This window comes from Microcaecilia unicolor, chromosome 5 (genome assembly GCF_901765095.1).
Source record: "Microcaecilia unicolor chromosome 5, aMicUni1.1, whole genome shotgun sequence".
Classification (NCBI taxonomy): Eukaryota; Metazoa; Chordata; class Amphibia; order Gymnophiona; family Siphonopidae; genus Microcaecilia; species Microcaecilia unicolor.
The window spans coordinates 362,628,702-362,646,492 of record NC_044035.1 but is presented as its reverse complement, the minus strand read 5'-3'; the positions used below and the strand labels follow the sequence as shown (position 1 = coordinate 362,646,492).

The 17,791-nt window shown below is 46.5% G+C and overlaps 1 protein-coding gene across 1 annotated transcript in view; it reads left to right on the top strand.

Annotated features, from left to right (window-relative positions):
- Positions 1-10,415, top strand: part of DHODH (dihydroorotate dehydrogenase (quinone)) — a 45,921-nt gene extending 35,506 nt beyond the window's left edge. Inside the window, exon 9 of the mRNA XM_030204673.1 lies at positions 9,126-10,415. Coding sequence (XP_030060533.1) covers positions 9,126-9,180 — 55 coding nt within the window. The 3' untranslated portion in view covers positions 9,181-10,415. The remainder of the gene's footprint in view (positions 1-9,125) is intronic.
- The last annotated feature ends 7,376 nt before the right edge of the window (positions 10,416-17,791 follow it).

The following is a 17,791-nucleotide window of genomic DNA, read 5'->3' as shown; positions in this document are numbered from 1 at the left end:
CGGGCTTGGGACTACGTGCAGCTGTTGGGCTCTATGACGGCCACGATGGAAGTAGGGCCCTGGGCCAGGGCTCATATGAGACCACTACAGCTATCTCTGCTGCTGCGCTGGACTCCGATGTCGGAGGATTATGCTGTGCGCCTTCCCGTGGACCCAGCAGTGCGCAAGGCGCTGAGCTGGTGGACGCAGACAGACAAGTTGTCTGCAGGATTGCCTCTGGTGACCCCGGAGTGGATTGTCGTCACGACAGACACCTCTTTGATGGGCTGGGGAGCCCACTGCTTGGGAAGGACAGCGCAGGGGCTCTAGTCTCCTGCAGAGGCAAGTGGTCTATCAACCTCCTGGAACTCAGAGCCATTCGGTTGGTGTTATTGGAGTTCATCCCGGTACTGGTGTTGAAGCCTGTACGGGTCCTGTCGGACAATGCCACGGCTGTGGCCTATATCAACCGCCAGGGAGGTACCAAGAGCGCCCCTCTAGCCAAAGAGGCTATGAGTCTTTGCCAGTGGGCGGAAGCGAACCTGGAGCAGCTTTCAGCGGCCCACATTGCCGGAGTCATGAATGTCAAGGCGGACTTTCTCAGTCGCCATACCTTGGAGCCCGGAGAGTGGCAACTATCTGCTCAGGCGTTCTTGGACATCACGAAGCGCTGGGGCCAGCCGAGCCTAGATCTGATGGCGTCATCGGCCAATTGTCAAGTGCCGCGCTTTTTCAGCAGAGGACGGGACCCTCAATCCCTGGGAGTAGATGCTCTTCTCCAACAGTGGCCGACACAAGAGCTCCTCTATGTGTTCCCGCCCTGGCCCATGTTGGGCAGGGTGCTAGACCGGGTGGCAAAGCATCCCGGCAGGGTAATCCTGGTGGGTCCGGATTGGCCCAGACGTCCCTGGTATGCGGACTTGTTCAGGCTCTCAGTCGACGATCCTCTGCGGCTGTCAGTGGAGCAGGGCCTGTTACATCAGGGTCCCGTGGTGATGGAGGATCCCTCTCCCTTTGGTCTTACGGCCTGGCTATTGAGCGGCAGCGTCTGAAGAAGAAGGGCTTCTCAGACAAGGTCATCGCCACTATGCTGAGAGCGAGGAAGCGCTCTACTTCTACTGCTTACGCCAGGGTTTGGCGTATCTTTGCAGCATGGTGTGAAGCAGGCTCACTTTCTCCCTTCACTGCTCCAATTTCTTCAGTGTTGGCGTTCCTGCAAGAAGGTCTGGAGAAAGGCCTGTCGCTCAGTTCCCTTAAAGTCCAGGTAGCGGCTCTGGCTTGCTTCAGGGGCCGCCTGAAGGGTGTTTCCCTGGCTTCGCAGCCAGATGTGGTGCACTTTCTCAAGGGAGTTAATCACCTGCGCCCTCCTCTGCACTCAGTGGTGCCTGCGTGGAATCTCAACCTGGTGCTAAGAGCATTGCAGAAGCCGCCTTTGGAACCCTTGTCGAGGGCATCTCTGAAAGACCTGACGTTGAAAGCAGTCTTTTTGGTGGCTATCACTTCAGCCAGAAGAGTTTCCGAGCTCCAGGCGCTCTCATGTCGAGAGCCTTTTCTGCAGTTCACTGAGGCAGGAGTGACTATTCGCACAGTGCCTTCCTTCCTGCCCAAGATTGGTTCTCGCTTCCATGTGAATCAGCAGCTCTGTCTCCCTTCCTTTCGTAGGGAGAACTACCCAGAGGAGTACTCTGCTTTTAAATATCTGGATGTGAGACGAGTCATCATCAGATACTTGGAAGTGGCCAATGATTTCCGGAAATCGGATCATCTGTTTGTCCTGTTTGCAGGTCCTCGTAAGGGTCTGCAGGCTGCTAAGCCTACAGTGGCAAGATGGGTCAAGGAAGCCATTGCAGCGGCTTATGTGGCCGCAGGGAAGGTGCCGCCTATCCAGCTGAAGGCTCACTCCACTAGATCTCAGGCGGCCTCGATGGCAGAGGCCGGGTCCGTCTCCTTGGAAGAGATATGCAAGGCGGCAACTTGGGCATCGGCCCATACATTCTCCAAGCATTACCGCTTGACTGTGGCGGCACGGGCGGAGGCCCGGTTTGGAGCTTCAGTGTTGAGGTCAGGGATTTCAATGTCCCGCCCTGGGTGAGTACTGCTTCGGTACATCCCACCAGTCTATGGATTGATCAGCTTGATGATATGGAAGGTAAAATTATGTATAATCATACCTGATAATTTTCTTTCCATTAATCATAGCTGATCAATCCATAGCCCCTCCCAGATATCTGTACTGTTTTTATTCTGGTTGCATTTCAGGTTCAAGTTTAGTCTTCAGTTACTTCAGAAAGACTTCGTGTTCAAGTTTTTTCACTTGGATTCTTCAAGAGTTAAGACGAGTTTGTGTTACAGTGAGCTGCTGCATTCCTCTCCCCTCCGTTATACGGGGCTGGATTGAGACTTAAAATTCTGCCGGCACTCCCTCCCGCTTCGTGCGGCTGTAGGGCAGTTTTGTACCCCTCCCGCTTCGGCGGTGTTAGGGTCAGTCAGCTCCTCCCGCGGTTGCGGTTGCAGGATAAGCCAGATCCCCCCGCATCGGCGGGTGTGGTGTCCCTCCCCCGCTCCGCGGGGATGAGCTGGACGGATTCCCCTCCCCCACTTGTGTGGGGATGAGCTGGGTTAATTCCCCTCCCCCGTTTCGGCGGTGGTGAGCTGGGCAGAGTGTCCCTTCGTGGGTGTAATTCTCTAAGTGCTGAGTCCTGCGGATGGAGCTTTGATATCGACATACTGAGGAGTTTCCGGCAGCACATGACCACATATAGGGAGGCAAAAGTTTGCTCTCTATCTCCACCTGCTGGTAGATGGACACAACCCACCAGTCTATGGATTGATCAGCTATGATTAATGGAAAGAAAATTATCAGGTATGATTATACATAATTTTACCTTCTTTCTAGGGCTCACTGGACCCCCTTTCGCCTTGAGCTTCCTGGCCAGGAAACCTACCGTTTTTCAAGATAAAGCCATTTGCTTTCACCTTGGCTATTTTTCCTGACATCCTTCAAAGCTCCTAGTGAGTTTAAAGGTATACCAGGTGCAACAGGTCAATGTCCCTCACAGACACTTATAACTGGTGCCTGCAGTCACTGGGGCCCAATCATAATCCCTCTTCTTACAAGCCCTTTTACAGATATCGAGAGAAGCAGCGCCAAGAGTGGTCCATCAACTTTGGCATTGCATGGCTTCCAGAGCTGCATTGGACACTGGGGACACATCTTCCTCCTCATTTCTATAGTGCTACTGGACATATGCAGCGCTGTACACATTATCTGCAGGTACTTTCTCTGTCCCTAGAGGACCCACAATCTAAGGTTTATTTTTTGTTTTATTTTAACCTGGGGCAATGGAGGGTTAACTCACTTGCCCAAGGTCACAAGGAGCTGCAGTAGGAATCAAACCCAGGTTGCCAGGATCAGAGCCTGCTGCACTAACCATTACGCTACTTCTCCACTGCCACACCTGCCTCAGCATCGATTATCGGTAGCACCCATCGAGATCGGGCGTCCTCCAATCCCACCCGGAGGTCGAGGAAGGATTCATCTTGGTCCTCGTTGATACCAAGGGGCATTGCCATGCATTGGGTGGAGGTCAAGAGGCATCGGTCTCCCTCAAAGCACAGCATCTAAAGCACTTGGGCAGCTCGCCCTCCTGGGACCCAGATGGGGTGCAACAGCCTCCTTCGACATGAGACCAGGTCTGAGATTCAGCTCTGATAACATCCAGGAATATGATTGCACTGGCTGAGCCCCAGCCTTTACCAATGGCTGCCTTCAAGGAGCAGCTCTGGGCCATGATGCAGGATTTGATGGGATGCCTTCTGGTCCAGCACAATGCTGTAAAATCGATGTCTGCTCTTTGGAAGCCCCAGCCCAACCTTGAGGCCCATGCCTTGCCTGGTGTGCATCGAAACTGGTGCCTAACAAGCATCAGAACCTTTGTGTACCGAGACTGTGTTGATATCCAGTCTTTGGGGGAAGGAAGCTACATTGGGGCATCGGAGGTCACCAGTTCTTCTCCACCCTCTTCCTGGGCCTGACCAGAGTGTTAGACCAAGGCAGGTTTAGACTCAAACTCCCTCAGAGGAGTATTTTTATCAGTCTGATTTAGAGTGCTCTTGAGAATCTGAGGAGGCATCAGAGGTCTTCTCAGAGGAGAGGTTCCTTTAGTCTTCTTTCAGACCCTGCCTCTCCACATGAAAGGAGAAAGTTGCCCCCCCCCCCCCCCCCCCCAGCGGGTGATAGGGTGGATCGAATTGGTGGAGGGGTAGCATTGTATATTAATGAGAGCCTTGAATCAAATAGATTGAAAATTCTGCAGGAAACAAAACACTTCTTAGAATCACTATGGATTGAAATTCCATGTGTAAAGGGGAAAAGGATAGTGATAGGAGTGTACTACTGTCCGCCTGGCCAGGATGAACCGACAGATGCAGAAATGTTAAAGGAAATTAGGGACGCAAACAAACTGGGCAACACAATATTAATGGGTGATTTCAATTACCCCGATATTGACTGGGTAAATGTAACATTGGGACACGCTAGGGAGGTAAAATTCCTTGATGAAATCAAGGACAGCTTTATGGAGCAGCTGGTACAGGAGCCGATGAGAGATGGAAAAATTCTAGACCTAGTCCTTAGTGGAGCACATGATCTGGTACGGGAGGTAATGGTGCTGGGGCCGCTTGATAACAGTGATCATAATATGATCGGATTTGATATTAGCTTTGAAGTAAGTATACATAGGAAATCAAATACGTTAGTGTTTAACTTTAAAAAAGGAGACTATGATATAATGAGAAGAACAGTGAAAAGAAAACTTAGAGGAGCGACTGCGAGGGTCAAAAATTTACATCAGGCGTGGATGCTGTTCAAAAACACCATCCTGGAAGCCCAAACCAAATATATTCTGCATATAGGATGGAAGACCAAACAACAGCCGGCATGGTTAAATAGTGAAGTGAAGGAAGCTATTAGAGCTAAAAGAAAATCCTTCAGAAAATGGAAGAAGGAACCGACTGAAAATAATAAGAAACGGCATAAGGAATGTCAAGTCAAATGCAAAGCGCTGATAAGGAAAGCTAAGAGGGACTTTGAAAAAAAGATTGTGTTGGAGGCAAAAACACATTGTAAAAAATTTTTTTTAGGTATATTAAAAGCAGGAACTGGCAAAAGAATTGGTTGGACCGCTAGATGACTGAGGAGTAAAAGGGGCGATCAGGGAAGACAAAGCCGTGGCGGAGAGATTAAATGAATTCTTTGCTTCTGTCTTCACTGCGGAAGATTTGGGTGTTATACCGGTGCTGGAAATGGTATTCAAAGCTGACGAGTCGGAGAAACTTAATGAATTCTCTGTAAACCTGGAGGATGTAATGGGGCAGTTCTACAAACAGAAGAGTAGCAAATCTCCTGGACCGGATGGTATTCATCCCACAGTACTGATAGAACTGAAAAATGAGCTTGTGTAGCTGTTGTTAGAAATGTGTAATTTATCCTTAAAATCGAGCATGGTACCGGAAGATTGGAGGGTGGCCAATGTAATGCCGATTTTTAAAAAAGGTTCCGAGGCATGGGCAGCTCCTTGTGACTCTGGGCAAGTCAGTTAACCCTCCATTGTCCCAGGTACAAATAAGTACCTGTATTTGTAAGCCGCATTGAGCCTGCCATGAGTGGGAAAGCGCGGGGTACAAATGTAACAAAAAAAATCCTGGAAATTATAGACCGGTGAGTCTGACGTCAGTGCCGCACAAAATGGTAGAGACTATTATTAAGAACAAAATTACACAGCATATTCAAAAGCATGGATTAATGAGACAAAGTCAACATGGATTTAGTGAAGGGAAATCTTGCCTCACCAATCTAGTACATTTCTTTGAAGGGGTGAACAAACGTGGATAAAGGGGAGCCGGTTGATATTGTGTATCTGGATTTTCAGAAGGCGTTTGACAAAGTACCTCATGAAAGACTCCAGAGGAAATTGGAGAGTCATGGGATAGGAGGTAGTGTTCTATTGTGGATTAAAAACTGGTTAAAAGCTAGAAAACAGAGAGTAGGGTTAAATGGTCAGTATTCTCAATGGAGAAGGGTAGTTAGTGGGGTTCCCCAGGGCTCTGTGCTGGGACCGCTGCTTTTTAACATATTTATAAATGACCTAGAGATGGGAGTAACTAGTGAGGTAATTAAATTTGCTGATGACACAAAGTTATTCAAAGTTGTTAAATCGCGGGAGGATTGTGAAAATTTACAAGAGGACCTTAAGAGACTGGGCGTCTAAATGGCAGATGGCGTTTAATGTGAGCAAGTTCAAAGTGATGCATGTGGGAAAGAGGAACCCGAATTATAGCTACGTCATGCAAGGTTACACGTTAGGAGTCACGGACCAAGAAAGGGATCTAGGTGTCGTCGTTGATGATAGTCGTCATTGATGATACGTTGAAACCTTCTGCTCAGTGTTTTGCTGCAGCTAAGAAAGCAAATAGAATGTTAGGTATTATTAGAAAAGGAATGGAAAACAAAAATGAGGATGTTATAATGCCTTTGTATTGCTCCATGGTGCTACCACACCTCGAATATTGTGTTCAATTCTGGTCGCCGCATCTCAAAAAAGATATAGTGGAATTAGAAAAGGTGCAGAGAAGGGCGACGAAAATGATAAAGGGGATGGGACGATTTTCCTATGAGGAAAGGCTAAAGCGGCTAGGGCTCTTCAGCTTGGAGAAAAGGCAGCTGAGGGGAGATACGATAGAGGTCTATAAAATAATGAGTGAAGCTGAACGGGTAGATGTGAAGCGTCTGTGCACGCTTTCCAAAAATACTAGGACTAGGGGGCATGCGATGAAGCTACAATATAGTAAATTTAAAACGAATCGGAGAAAAGTTTTCTTCACTCAATGTGTAATTAAACTCTGGAATTCGTTGCCAGAGAATGTTGTAAAGGCGGTTAGCTTAGTGGAGTTTAAAAAAGGTTTGGACAGCTTCCTAAAGGAAAAGTCCATAGACTGTTATTAAATGGACTTGGGGAAATTCCACTATTTCTGGGATAAGCAGTATAAAATGTTTTGTACATTTTTGGGATGTTGCCGGGTATTTGTGACCTGGATTGGCCACTGTTGGAAACAGGATGCTGGGCTTGATGGACCTTTGGTCTTTCCCACTATGGCAATACTTATGTACTTATGCTTGTCCTTGCAGAAAGCAAAGTGACTCATCTGTAGCATGTGTTCTCCGAGGACTGCAGGATGTTGTTGTTGTTAACATTTGTATAGCGCTACCAGACGCATGCAGCGCTGAATACCTGACACAGAGAGACAGTCCCTGCTCGATAGAGCTTACAGTCTAAAAATACAGACAGACAAGACAATTAAGGGCGAGGAAAGTACTGGGTGAGAAGGAACAAGGATAGGGGAATTGAGTAGTGGTTAGGAGCCAAAATCAGTGGTGAAAAGGTGGGTTTTCAGCATAGATTTGAAAACAGGTAGAGATGGAGCTAGGCGTACAGGCTGAGGAAGTCCATTCCAGGCATAAGGAGCAAAGCCTGGAATTAGCAGTGGAGGAGAAAGGGAACGACAAGAGAGATTTGTCCAGCGAGCGGAGATTACGGGGAGGAATGTAGGGAGAGATGAGAGAGGAGAGGTAATGGATGCATTTAAAGGTCAGTAAGAGACGTTTGAACTGTACGCGGAAGCGGACAGGGAGCCAGTGAAGTGACTTGAGGAGTGGGCTAGTGTGGGTAAAACGATTTTGGCGGAAAATAAGTCGTGCCGCAGAATTGTGGACAGACTGGAGAGGAGAGAGATGGCTGAGTGGAAGACCAGTGAGAAGCAAATTGCAATAATCCAAGCGAGAGGTGACGAGGGTTTGGCTAAGGGTTCTGGTAGCATATTCAGAGAGGAAGGGGCGAATTTTGCTAATGTTGTAGACAAAGAAGCGACAGGTTTTGGCCGTCTGCTGGATGTTAGTGGAAAAGGAGAGGGAGGAATCAAAGATGACTCCTAGGTTGCGAGCAGATGAGACAGGGAGAATGAGGGTGCCATCTACTGAAATTGAGAATGGGGGGAGTGGTGAGGTGAACTTGGGGGGAAAGACAATAAGCTCAGTTTTGGCCATGTTCAGTTTCAGGTGGCGGTGTGACATCCAGGCAGCTATGTCGGTCAAGCAGGCTGAAACTTTGGCCTGGGTTTCAGCAGTAATGTCAGGTGTGGAGAGGTAGAGCTGAGTGTCATCGGCATAAAGATGGTACTGGAAACCGTGAGATGAGATCAAAGAACCCAGGGAAGAAGTGTAAATGGAAAAACGAAGGGGGCCAAGGACAGATCCCTGAGGAACTCCAGCTGAGAGTGGGACAGGGGTGGAGGATGATCCACCAGAATATACTCTGAAGGTACGGTGGGAGAGATAAGAGGAGAACCAGGGAAGAATAGAGCCGTGAAATCCAAACGAGGAGAGTGTGGCAAGAAGAAGGCTGTGATTATTCTGCCTGCCCCTCTCATCCCCCTTTGGAGCTGTATTCTATAAGATATATTAGACTGAATGATAGCGGTAGGTAGGATGGCACAATTATACGCAGTGCATCATTCTCAAAGGCTTCTAGAAAAATTGCTGCAGAGCGATTCCTGCACCAGGCTTCATCAGATATCACCCATTTGTCAGAATAAGCATCTTGCTGTCCTCGGAACACCTGCTAGAGGTAAATAATTTTGCTTAACATGTACAAGAAACTTGTTTTCTTTTTGTCTGCAAAAAAACTGTGTTTAACTTGCCACCAGCACAACTATCATCAACATGAAAGTCTCCTTCTTCACCTCAGCTTCTCTCTCCAAAGCAGCCCAGGGAACCTGCAGGAGTTCAGTCCGACTATGGCAGCAGGTTGTGAATGAGCCCATACAGAGGCTGCTTCTGCTTCTAGGTTCTCTGTGGTGAAACAGGGCCAATGTATGTTCCCATGTTCACTTGCAGCCTGCTGCTCTCACTATAATGAGAACCAACTGCCTGCAGTTTTCCACACAGCCCTTAGGGGGAGACTATCCAGGGTTGGGGGAACGGAGAGAGCAAACAGGGGCTCACATTTGTATGTTTGCTAGTGGCTAATATAGTGTTAATCTGGCCCCGACTGCTAGTGCCTGAACTCTCTTTTTTTTTTCCCTTTGTGCAGAGAGCAAGGCTTCGCCAGTGTTGGTGACGCTATTGGAGCAGATCACAGAAAATGAAGGTTGCAGCCCAAGGACTGTTCCAGCCTCTTGCCTGACCTGCTTCTGTGCAGAGCTTCCTTCCTCTGTCTGAATCCTGCAAGTCAAAAGAAAACGACATGGATTTCAGTACAGTGACACCGTAAATGATGGCAGATAAAAACCTGCACAGTCCAGTGTGTCGTCTGCGACAGCTCCAGATTCTGACCACAGACATCAGCTATAAAAATGTAGATCCCAAAACATTCTGGAATCATGGAGAACTGGGGATTAACACTTAGCCATGAATACCAGGGAGGTTTGCTGGTTACAACTGAATCAATGTTATTCTTATCCAGCCCTCTCACAACATTTATTACAAAGTATATGGTGCCAGCGGTGTGCTTAGCATTGTATAGTCAATAATTGATTTATAAAGCATAAACTAGTCCTAGAATAATGATCGGTATATAGAGTCTCTCCTTACTAGCTAAAACTCCAAGAGAACATCCCTCCCCCCTCCCATGTGATAACCCTATTTTCTAGCAGTGTTTTTCAGTCTGTCCCCCCCCCCCCCCCCCTTTCCTCTGCAAAAATCTCTTATCCTGTGGACTGTTTCTGTTGAAACTGGGATTGGACTGAAACCTGACTCTGCTGAGAGCAGTAACTGTATACTGTGAATGCATATGGGATGGGGAATGAGCCTGCCTGTACTCACTCCCAAGCCTCTTCTCTCAGCTGGCTTTTATACAGGAGGCGCTGCGTTGCCTCAGTTTCCAGCATGTTTTCACTGCTGCCACTGTCGGCCATCGGTAGAAAAGTTTTGGGCAAAGTACTGAGTGTGAAGGGGAATCCTACAACGCATTTTGAATAGTATTTCTGAAAAGTGTTTATAAAATGTAATGTTAATTTTAAGTAACTGATAAAGCAACCAATGGCATGTTATAGAAACACAGGAACGACAATTTAAGCATCTTCAACCCCCCCTCCCCCTAATTAGCTAAAAAAAGGAACAGCACCTAAAGTCAGGAACACCATTTATAAAGCATGCGGAGAGCAGAGTGGATGATGGAGGATGGGTAGAGGTTGGTATTCTATGAGTGCTGAAAGAAGGGGAAAGACCTATGAGTGGAGGAACAGGAAGTTGGCATGTGACCAGGAGAACTGCATAAATGGAACACATTCTTAACAGCGCATGTTGAAATGAAGGCCATGCAGTGAGTTGTGAGTGCTGTTACTGGGCTGGCTGAATAAAGTAAGACCATAATGAGATACCACTCATAGCTCATTTGATTACTTTTATTTCTAAGTAGCCAGGTGGGTGAATGGGGGAAGCACACTGCTTTACTCAAGGTACGCTTTGATGAAAGATGGTCAAAGCAAGACCATTAAAGTTTCCCACCTTTGCTCTGTGACATTTCTCTGATGTAACTTTCATCCTGGTTTAATCCTCTCATGAGGAACCAAAGCAGGACTCATTGTACGTCTGCACTTCAGTCTGTGGGGCAGAAGCAACCTGCGACCCATTGGGACTTTTGGTATCTCTGAGACCTGTTGAGCGGAAGCTGGTTGAGAGGCTGGGTGAGTAGTAAATTTTGTTGTGATGGTGGCTAAAAGCTGTGTCAGGTGATAGGTCTTTTTCTTCTGTGTGACCCCCCCCCCCCACCCCCCCCACCCCCCCCCACACACACCGAAGGTGGACCCTAGCATCAGGTAACTATGATTTGGATTATTCTTCCCAATGTGCATCACTTTGCATTTGTCCACCTTATTTTTCATCTGCCATTTGGATGCCCAGTCTTCCAATTTCCTAAGGTCTTCCTGTAATATTCACAGTCTGCACATGTTTTAACAACTTTGAATACTTTTGTATTGTCTGCAAATTTAATCACCTCACTTGTCGTTCCGATTTCCATATCTAATATAATAAAACGCACCGTGAACGTTCTGAAGACAACGTTCTGAAGTCACTCAAACACTCCCTGTAGGGTTCGTGGATTCATGGTGTGAAGCCAGCCAGCCATCTCTGCCCCGCCCTCGCGTCAAACGTCATGACGTCGAGGGCAAACGTCATGACGGCGAGGGCGGAAAAAAAAACAAACAAAGCGCAGCGTCAGGGAAGGAGGCGGCGCTCCCGACGTCTCTAGCCTTCCCTACGCTGTGTTCCGTCTTCTTCTGACGTCAAGGATGACGTCAGAAGAAGGCGGAACACAGCGAAGGGAAGGCTAGACGTCGGGAACGCCGCCTCCTTCCCTGACGCTGCGCTGCCAGAACCGCCACCGAGGTAAATTTAAAAAGAAAAAAAAAAAAAAGGGATGTTGGGAGAGAAGAGGGTGGGCAGTAAAGTTGAACAATGGGAGCGGGAGGGCAGGGGAGAAACGACAGCATGGATGCGAAGGGGGGGGGGGGAGAAGAGGGCGGGCCAGGCTGGGACATGGGAGAGAGAGGAGCATGGATGCGAGGGGGGGTCATGGAAGGGAGAGAGGGGAATTGCTGGAAAAGGATGAATGGAGGGGGCAGGGGACAGAGGAGCATGGATGGGCATGGATTGGGAGGGCAGGGCTCAGGGAGAGAGGGGAATTGCTGGAAAAGGATGAATGGAGGGGGCAGGGGACAGATGGGCATGGATTGGGAGGGCAAGGCTCACACTCATACAATGTCTTTCTGACTCTCACTCTCACACACTCTGTCTCACACTGTATCACATTCACTCTCTATGTGCCACACAGTCACTCACACACTCGCTTGGTCTCATACACTCACTCTCAAAGAGAATCTGTGTCTCACACACACTCTCGCACACACACACACACTCTCACACTGTGTCTCACATACACACTTGCACACACTCTCATTCTCACACACACACTCTCACAAACACACTCACACCCAGACTTACTCTCTCTCTCACACACACACACTCACACTTTCACTCTGACTCTCACACAGTCACTCTCACATACACACTCCGAGGAAAACCTTGCTAGCGCCCGTTTCATTTGTGTCAGAAACGGGCCTTTTTTACTAGTCATTTATAAATATTTATTTATAACATTTGTATCCCACATTTTTCCACCTATTTGCAGGCTCAATGTGGCTTACATAGTTCCGCAAGTGGTGATTACCAGTTCCGGATAGGAGAAATACATAGTTGGGGACAGATTAGGTTAGGTTACAAGAGGAAAGTTCGTCCTATGATAACAGCTAAAGGTAATCATGACAAAAAATAGCTTGAATAATTAGGATCATTAAACTGGAAATCAAGATAATTAGTAAAACAGTTGAGATATAGAGAATACATATTGTATAATTGAGTTTTGTTAATTTGAAAACTTATTTATTGAAAACTTATTTGTTTAAGAAAGCTTACAATAACAACTCCTCATATTGTAAGCTTTCTTAAATAAATAAGTTTTCAATAGTTTAAATATTTAAATAGTTTAAATAGTTTTAATATCTAATATAATAAAACGCACCCTCAACGTTCTGAGGACAACGTTCTGAAGCCACCTGACGTCACTCCCAGGCTGAAGGGTTCGTGGATTCGTGGTGTGAAGCCTTCAAGCCAGCCAGCCGTTTCTGCCCCGCCCTCGCGTCAAACGTCATGACGTCGAGGGCGGAAAAAACAAACAAACAAATCCAGTAGCGAAGCGTCAGGGAAGGAGGCGGCGCTCCCGACGTCTAGCCTTCCCTTCGCTGTGTTCCGCCTTCTGACGTCAAGGATGACGTCAAAAGAAGGCGGAACACAGCGAAGGGAAAGCTAGACGTCGGGAGCGCCGCCTCCTTCCCTGACGCTTCGCTGCCGGAACCGCCACGGAGGTAAATTTAAAAAGAAGAAAAAAAACAAAAAGGGATGTTGGGGGGAGAGAAGAGGGTGGCCAGTAAAGTAGAACAATGGGAGCGGGAGGGCAGGGGAGAAACGACAGCATGGATGCGAAGGGGGGGGGGGGGGAGAAAAGGGCGGGCCAGGCTGGGACATGGGAGAGAGAGGAGCATGGATGCGAGGGGGGGTCATGGAAGGGAGAGAGGGGACTTGCTGGAAAAGGATGAATGGAGGCGGCAGGGGACAGAGGAGCATGGATGGCCATGGATTGGGAGGGCAGGGCTCAGGGAGAGAGGGGAATTGCTGGAAAGGGATGAATGGAGGGGGCAGGGGACAGAGGAGCATGGATTGGGAGGGCAGGACTCAAGGAGAGAGGGGAATTGCTGGATAGGGATGAATGGAGGGGACAGATGGGCATGGATGGATATGGATTGCAGGGCAGGCCTCAGGGAGAGAGGGGAATTGCTGGATAGGGATGAATGAAGGGGACAGGTGACAGAGGAGCATGGATGGGCATGGATTGGGAGGGCAGGGCTCAGGGAGAGAGGGGAATTGCTGGAAAAGGATGAATGGAGGGGGCAGGGGACAGATGGGCATGGATTGGGAGGGCAGGGCTCACACTCATATACAATGTCTTTCTGACTCTCACTCTCACACACTCTGTCTCACACTGTATCACATTCACTCTCTATGTGCCACACAGTCACTCACACACTCGCTTGGTCTCATACACTCACTCTCACAGAGAATCTGTGTCTCACACACACTCTCTCTCTCGCCCACACACATACACTATCTCTCACACTGTGTCTCACATACACACTTGCACACACTCTCATTCTCACAAACACACTCACACCCAGACTCACTCTCACACACTCACACTTTCACTCTGACTCTCAAACAGTCACTCTCACATACACTCTCCCAAACATACACACTCCAAGGAAAACCTTGCTAGCGCCCGTTTCATTTGTGTCAGAAACGGGCCTTTTTTACTAGTGTTAAATAGTACTAGTCCCAGTACAGATCTCTGCGGCACTCCACCCTCCTCCATTGAGGAAATGACCGTTTAACGCTATCCTCTGTTTTCTGTCTAATAACCAATTCCTAATCCACACCAGAACCTTGCCTCCTATCCCATGACTCTTTAATTTTCTCAGGAGTCTCTCATGAGGAACTTTATCAAAAGCTTTCTGAAAATCTAGATACACTACATCAACAGGCTCACCTTTAGCCATGCCTTCAAAGAAATGAAGCAAATTGGTGAGGCAAGACTTCCCTTGGCTGAACCATGCTGACTATCCCATTAAACCATGTTTGTCTATGTGTTTCATAATTGTATTCTTTATAATAGTTTCCACTATTTTGCCAGGCATTTCTACAGTGTTTCTGTGCTGCCTCCAGTTTTTTCCTTTGGAAGCGCTGTGCAGTAGAAAATATTCTGAAGGTTACCTCTCTTTGAGGTGTGCGTAGCCAAGTCCATAATGGGAACTGAGATCTGCAGGGCATGCTTATCTGAGTCTTGCTAAAATCTCACAGCTTCTACCACGAGACTCGGCTGTGCATGCCCCAAAGAATGAAGAGATAGTTCAACATGCTTTGTATCTATTGGCTCATCGAGGGGGAAGGAATATAAGCAGTGCCGGTAAGTACAGTCTGCCATGCCAGAGATGCCAAGGCTGGCCCATCTGAAAGAGTTAGATTCACCACCAAGGTGACACTGAAGAACAATGAGTGAGATATTCTAGTGGTACATCAGAGTTATAAATTTTGCTTTCTAAATGCTGCTGAAGTTCTAGGGCAATAAGACCATAAGCGTTGCCATACTGGGACAGATAGAAAGTCCATCGAGCCTAGCATCTTGTTTCCAACAGTGAACAGTCAAGGTCACAAGTACCTGGCAAGATCCCAGAACAGATCCTATCCCGCTTATCCTAGAAATAAGCAGTGGATTATCCCCAAGTCCATCTTAACGGAATTCAAACATGCATGGGATAAACATAAAGGAATCCTGTTCAGAAGGAATGGATCCTCAGAAGCTTAGCCGAGATTGGATGGCAGAGCCAGTGGTGGGAGGCGGGGCTGGTGGTTGGGAGGTGGGGCTAGTGCTGGGCAAGACTTCTATGGTCTGTGCCCTGAAAATGGCAGATACAAATCAAGGTAAGGTATACACAAAAAGTAGCACATATGAGTTTATCTTGTTGGGCAGACTAGATGGACCGTGTAGGTCTTTTTCTGCCGTCACCTACTATGTTAATAACGGCTTTATATATATATATTTTTTTTTTAGGAAGTTATCCAACCCTTTTTTAAACCCTGCTAAACTAACTGCTTTTACCACATTCTCTAGCAACGAATTCCAGAGTTTAATTACACATTGAGTGAAGAAATATTTTCTCCAGTTAGTTTTAAATTTATAACCTAGTAGCTTCATTGCATGTCCCCCAGTCCTAGTATGTTTGGAAAGAGTAAACAAGGAAGTCGCATCTACTCGTTCCATTCCACTCAGCATTTTATAGACCTCTATTGTATCTCCCCTCAGCCATGTTTTCTCCAAGTTGAAGAGCCCTAGCCGCTTTAGCCTTTCCTTATAGGGAAGTTGTCCCATCCCCCTTATCACTTTTGTTGCCCTTCTCTGTACCTTTTCTAATTCTACTATATCTTTTTTGAGATGCGGTGACTAAAATTGCACATAGTATTCGAGTTGTGGTCATATCATGGAGCAATACAAAGGCATTATAACATTCTCATTTTTGTTTTCTATTCCTTTCTTAATAATTTCTAACAATCTATTTGCTTTCTTAGCCACCACTGCACACTGAGCAGATGATTTCAACATATCAACGATGACACCTAGATCCTTTTCTGGGCAGTGACTCCTAATGTGGAACCTTGCATAACGTAGCTAAAGTTAGGGTTCCTCTTTCCGAAATGCATCACTTTGCACTTGCTCACGTTAAACGTTATCTGCCATTTAGTTGCCCAGTCTGGTATGGTCCTATTGCGATTTAACAACTTTGAATAACTGTCTCATCAGCAAATTTAATTAACATAGTTATTAACATAGTAGGTGACGGCAGAAAAAGATCTGCACGGTCCATCTAGTCTGCCCAACAAGATAAACTCATATGTGCTACTTTTTGTGTATACCTTACCTTGATTTGTATCTGCCATTTTCAGAGCACAGACCGTAGAAGTCTTGCCCAGCACTAGCCCCACCTCCCAACCACCAGCCCCGCCTCCCACCACTGGCTCTGCCATCCAATCTCGGCTAAGCTTCTGAGGATCCATTCCTTCTGAACAGGATTCCTTTATGTTTATCCCATGCATGTTTGAATTCCGTTACCTCACTAGTTACTCCCATATCTCCCACCTCTTTAACATTGCTTTTGACTCGTAACCACTCGCCTCCACCTACCCTCCTCTCTTCCTTCCCGTTCACATTAATTGATTTGATTACTTTATTTTTTTTTTGTCTATTAGATTGTAAGCTCTTTGAGCAGGGACTGTCTTTCTTCTATGTTTGTGCAGCGCTGCGTACGCCTTGTAGCGCTATAGAAATGCTAAATAGTAGTAGTAGTAATTTATAAATATGTTAGAAAGCAGCAGTCCCAGCACAGAGCCCTGGGGAACCCCACTAACTACCCTTCTCCATTTAGAATATGGACCATTTAACCCTACTCTCTGTTTTCTTTTAACCAGTTTTTAATCCACAATAGGACACTACCTCCTACCCCATGACTCTCCAATTTCCTCTGGAGTCTTTCATGAGGTACTTTGTTAGACGCCTTCTGGAAATCCAGATACACAATATCGACTGGCTCACCTTTATCCACATGTTTGTTCACCCCTTCAAAGAAATGTAGTAGATTGGTGAGGCAAGATTTCCCTTCACTATATCCATGTTGGCTTTGTCTCATTAATCCATGTTTTTTAATATGCTCTAATTTTGGGTTTTTTTTTTTTTTAACAGTGTCTACTATTTGTGCTGGCAACAACGTCAGGCTCAGTGGTCTATAATTTCTCAGATCATTTCTGGAATCCTTTAAAAAAATTGGTGCTACTTTGGCCACCCTCCAATCTTCCAATACCATGCTTGATTTTAAAGATAAATTATAAAGGTAATCAATAGAAATAAAACATGGAAAAGAAAATAAGATGATACCTTTTTTTATTGGACATAACTTAATACATTTCTTGATTAGCTTTCGAAGGTTGCCTTTCTTCGTCAGATCGGAAATAAGCAAATGTTGGTAGATGACAGTATATATAAGTGAAACATCAAAGCATTTCAGTGACAGTCTAACAGGATGGGGGTGGATAGGTGAGAGACAGAAGTCGGGTGGATGAGGGACATGGAGATATGCATGGAGATAGGAGGGTGACAAAGCAGTACAATTTTATGGTTTATAATGGGCTAGAAAACTCAGATCTTTGTTAAGTCCTGTCTGGTGGGTGTCAAAATATTTAATCATTTGCTTATTTCCGATTTGACGAAGAAGGGCAACCTTCGAAAGCTAATCAAGAAATGTATTGTTATGTCCAATAAAAAAAGGTGAGATAAAAGAAATGGGAAAAGTAAACCAGGCTTGTCCAAAGAACTGGGACCAAACAAATAATAATAAAATCAACACAGTTTATTAATGTTTCCTTAGAAATGACTCAACACAACGTTGTGTTTTGGCCTAGCGCCTGCATCAGGAGTCTTATGTCTCAAGGAAAGACTGATGGTCTAATTTTACATTTAGGTTGAAAAACAGAAGGCTTGAAATAGCAACGTAAAGTTGGTCTTAAAAAAGACTGTTGTGTCAAACTGTAAGGCACTGG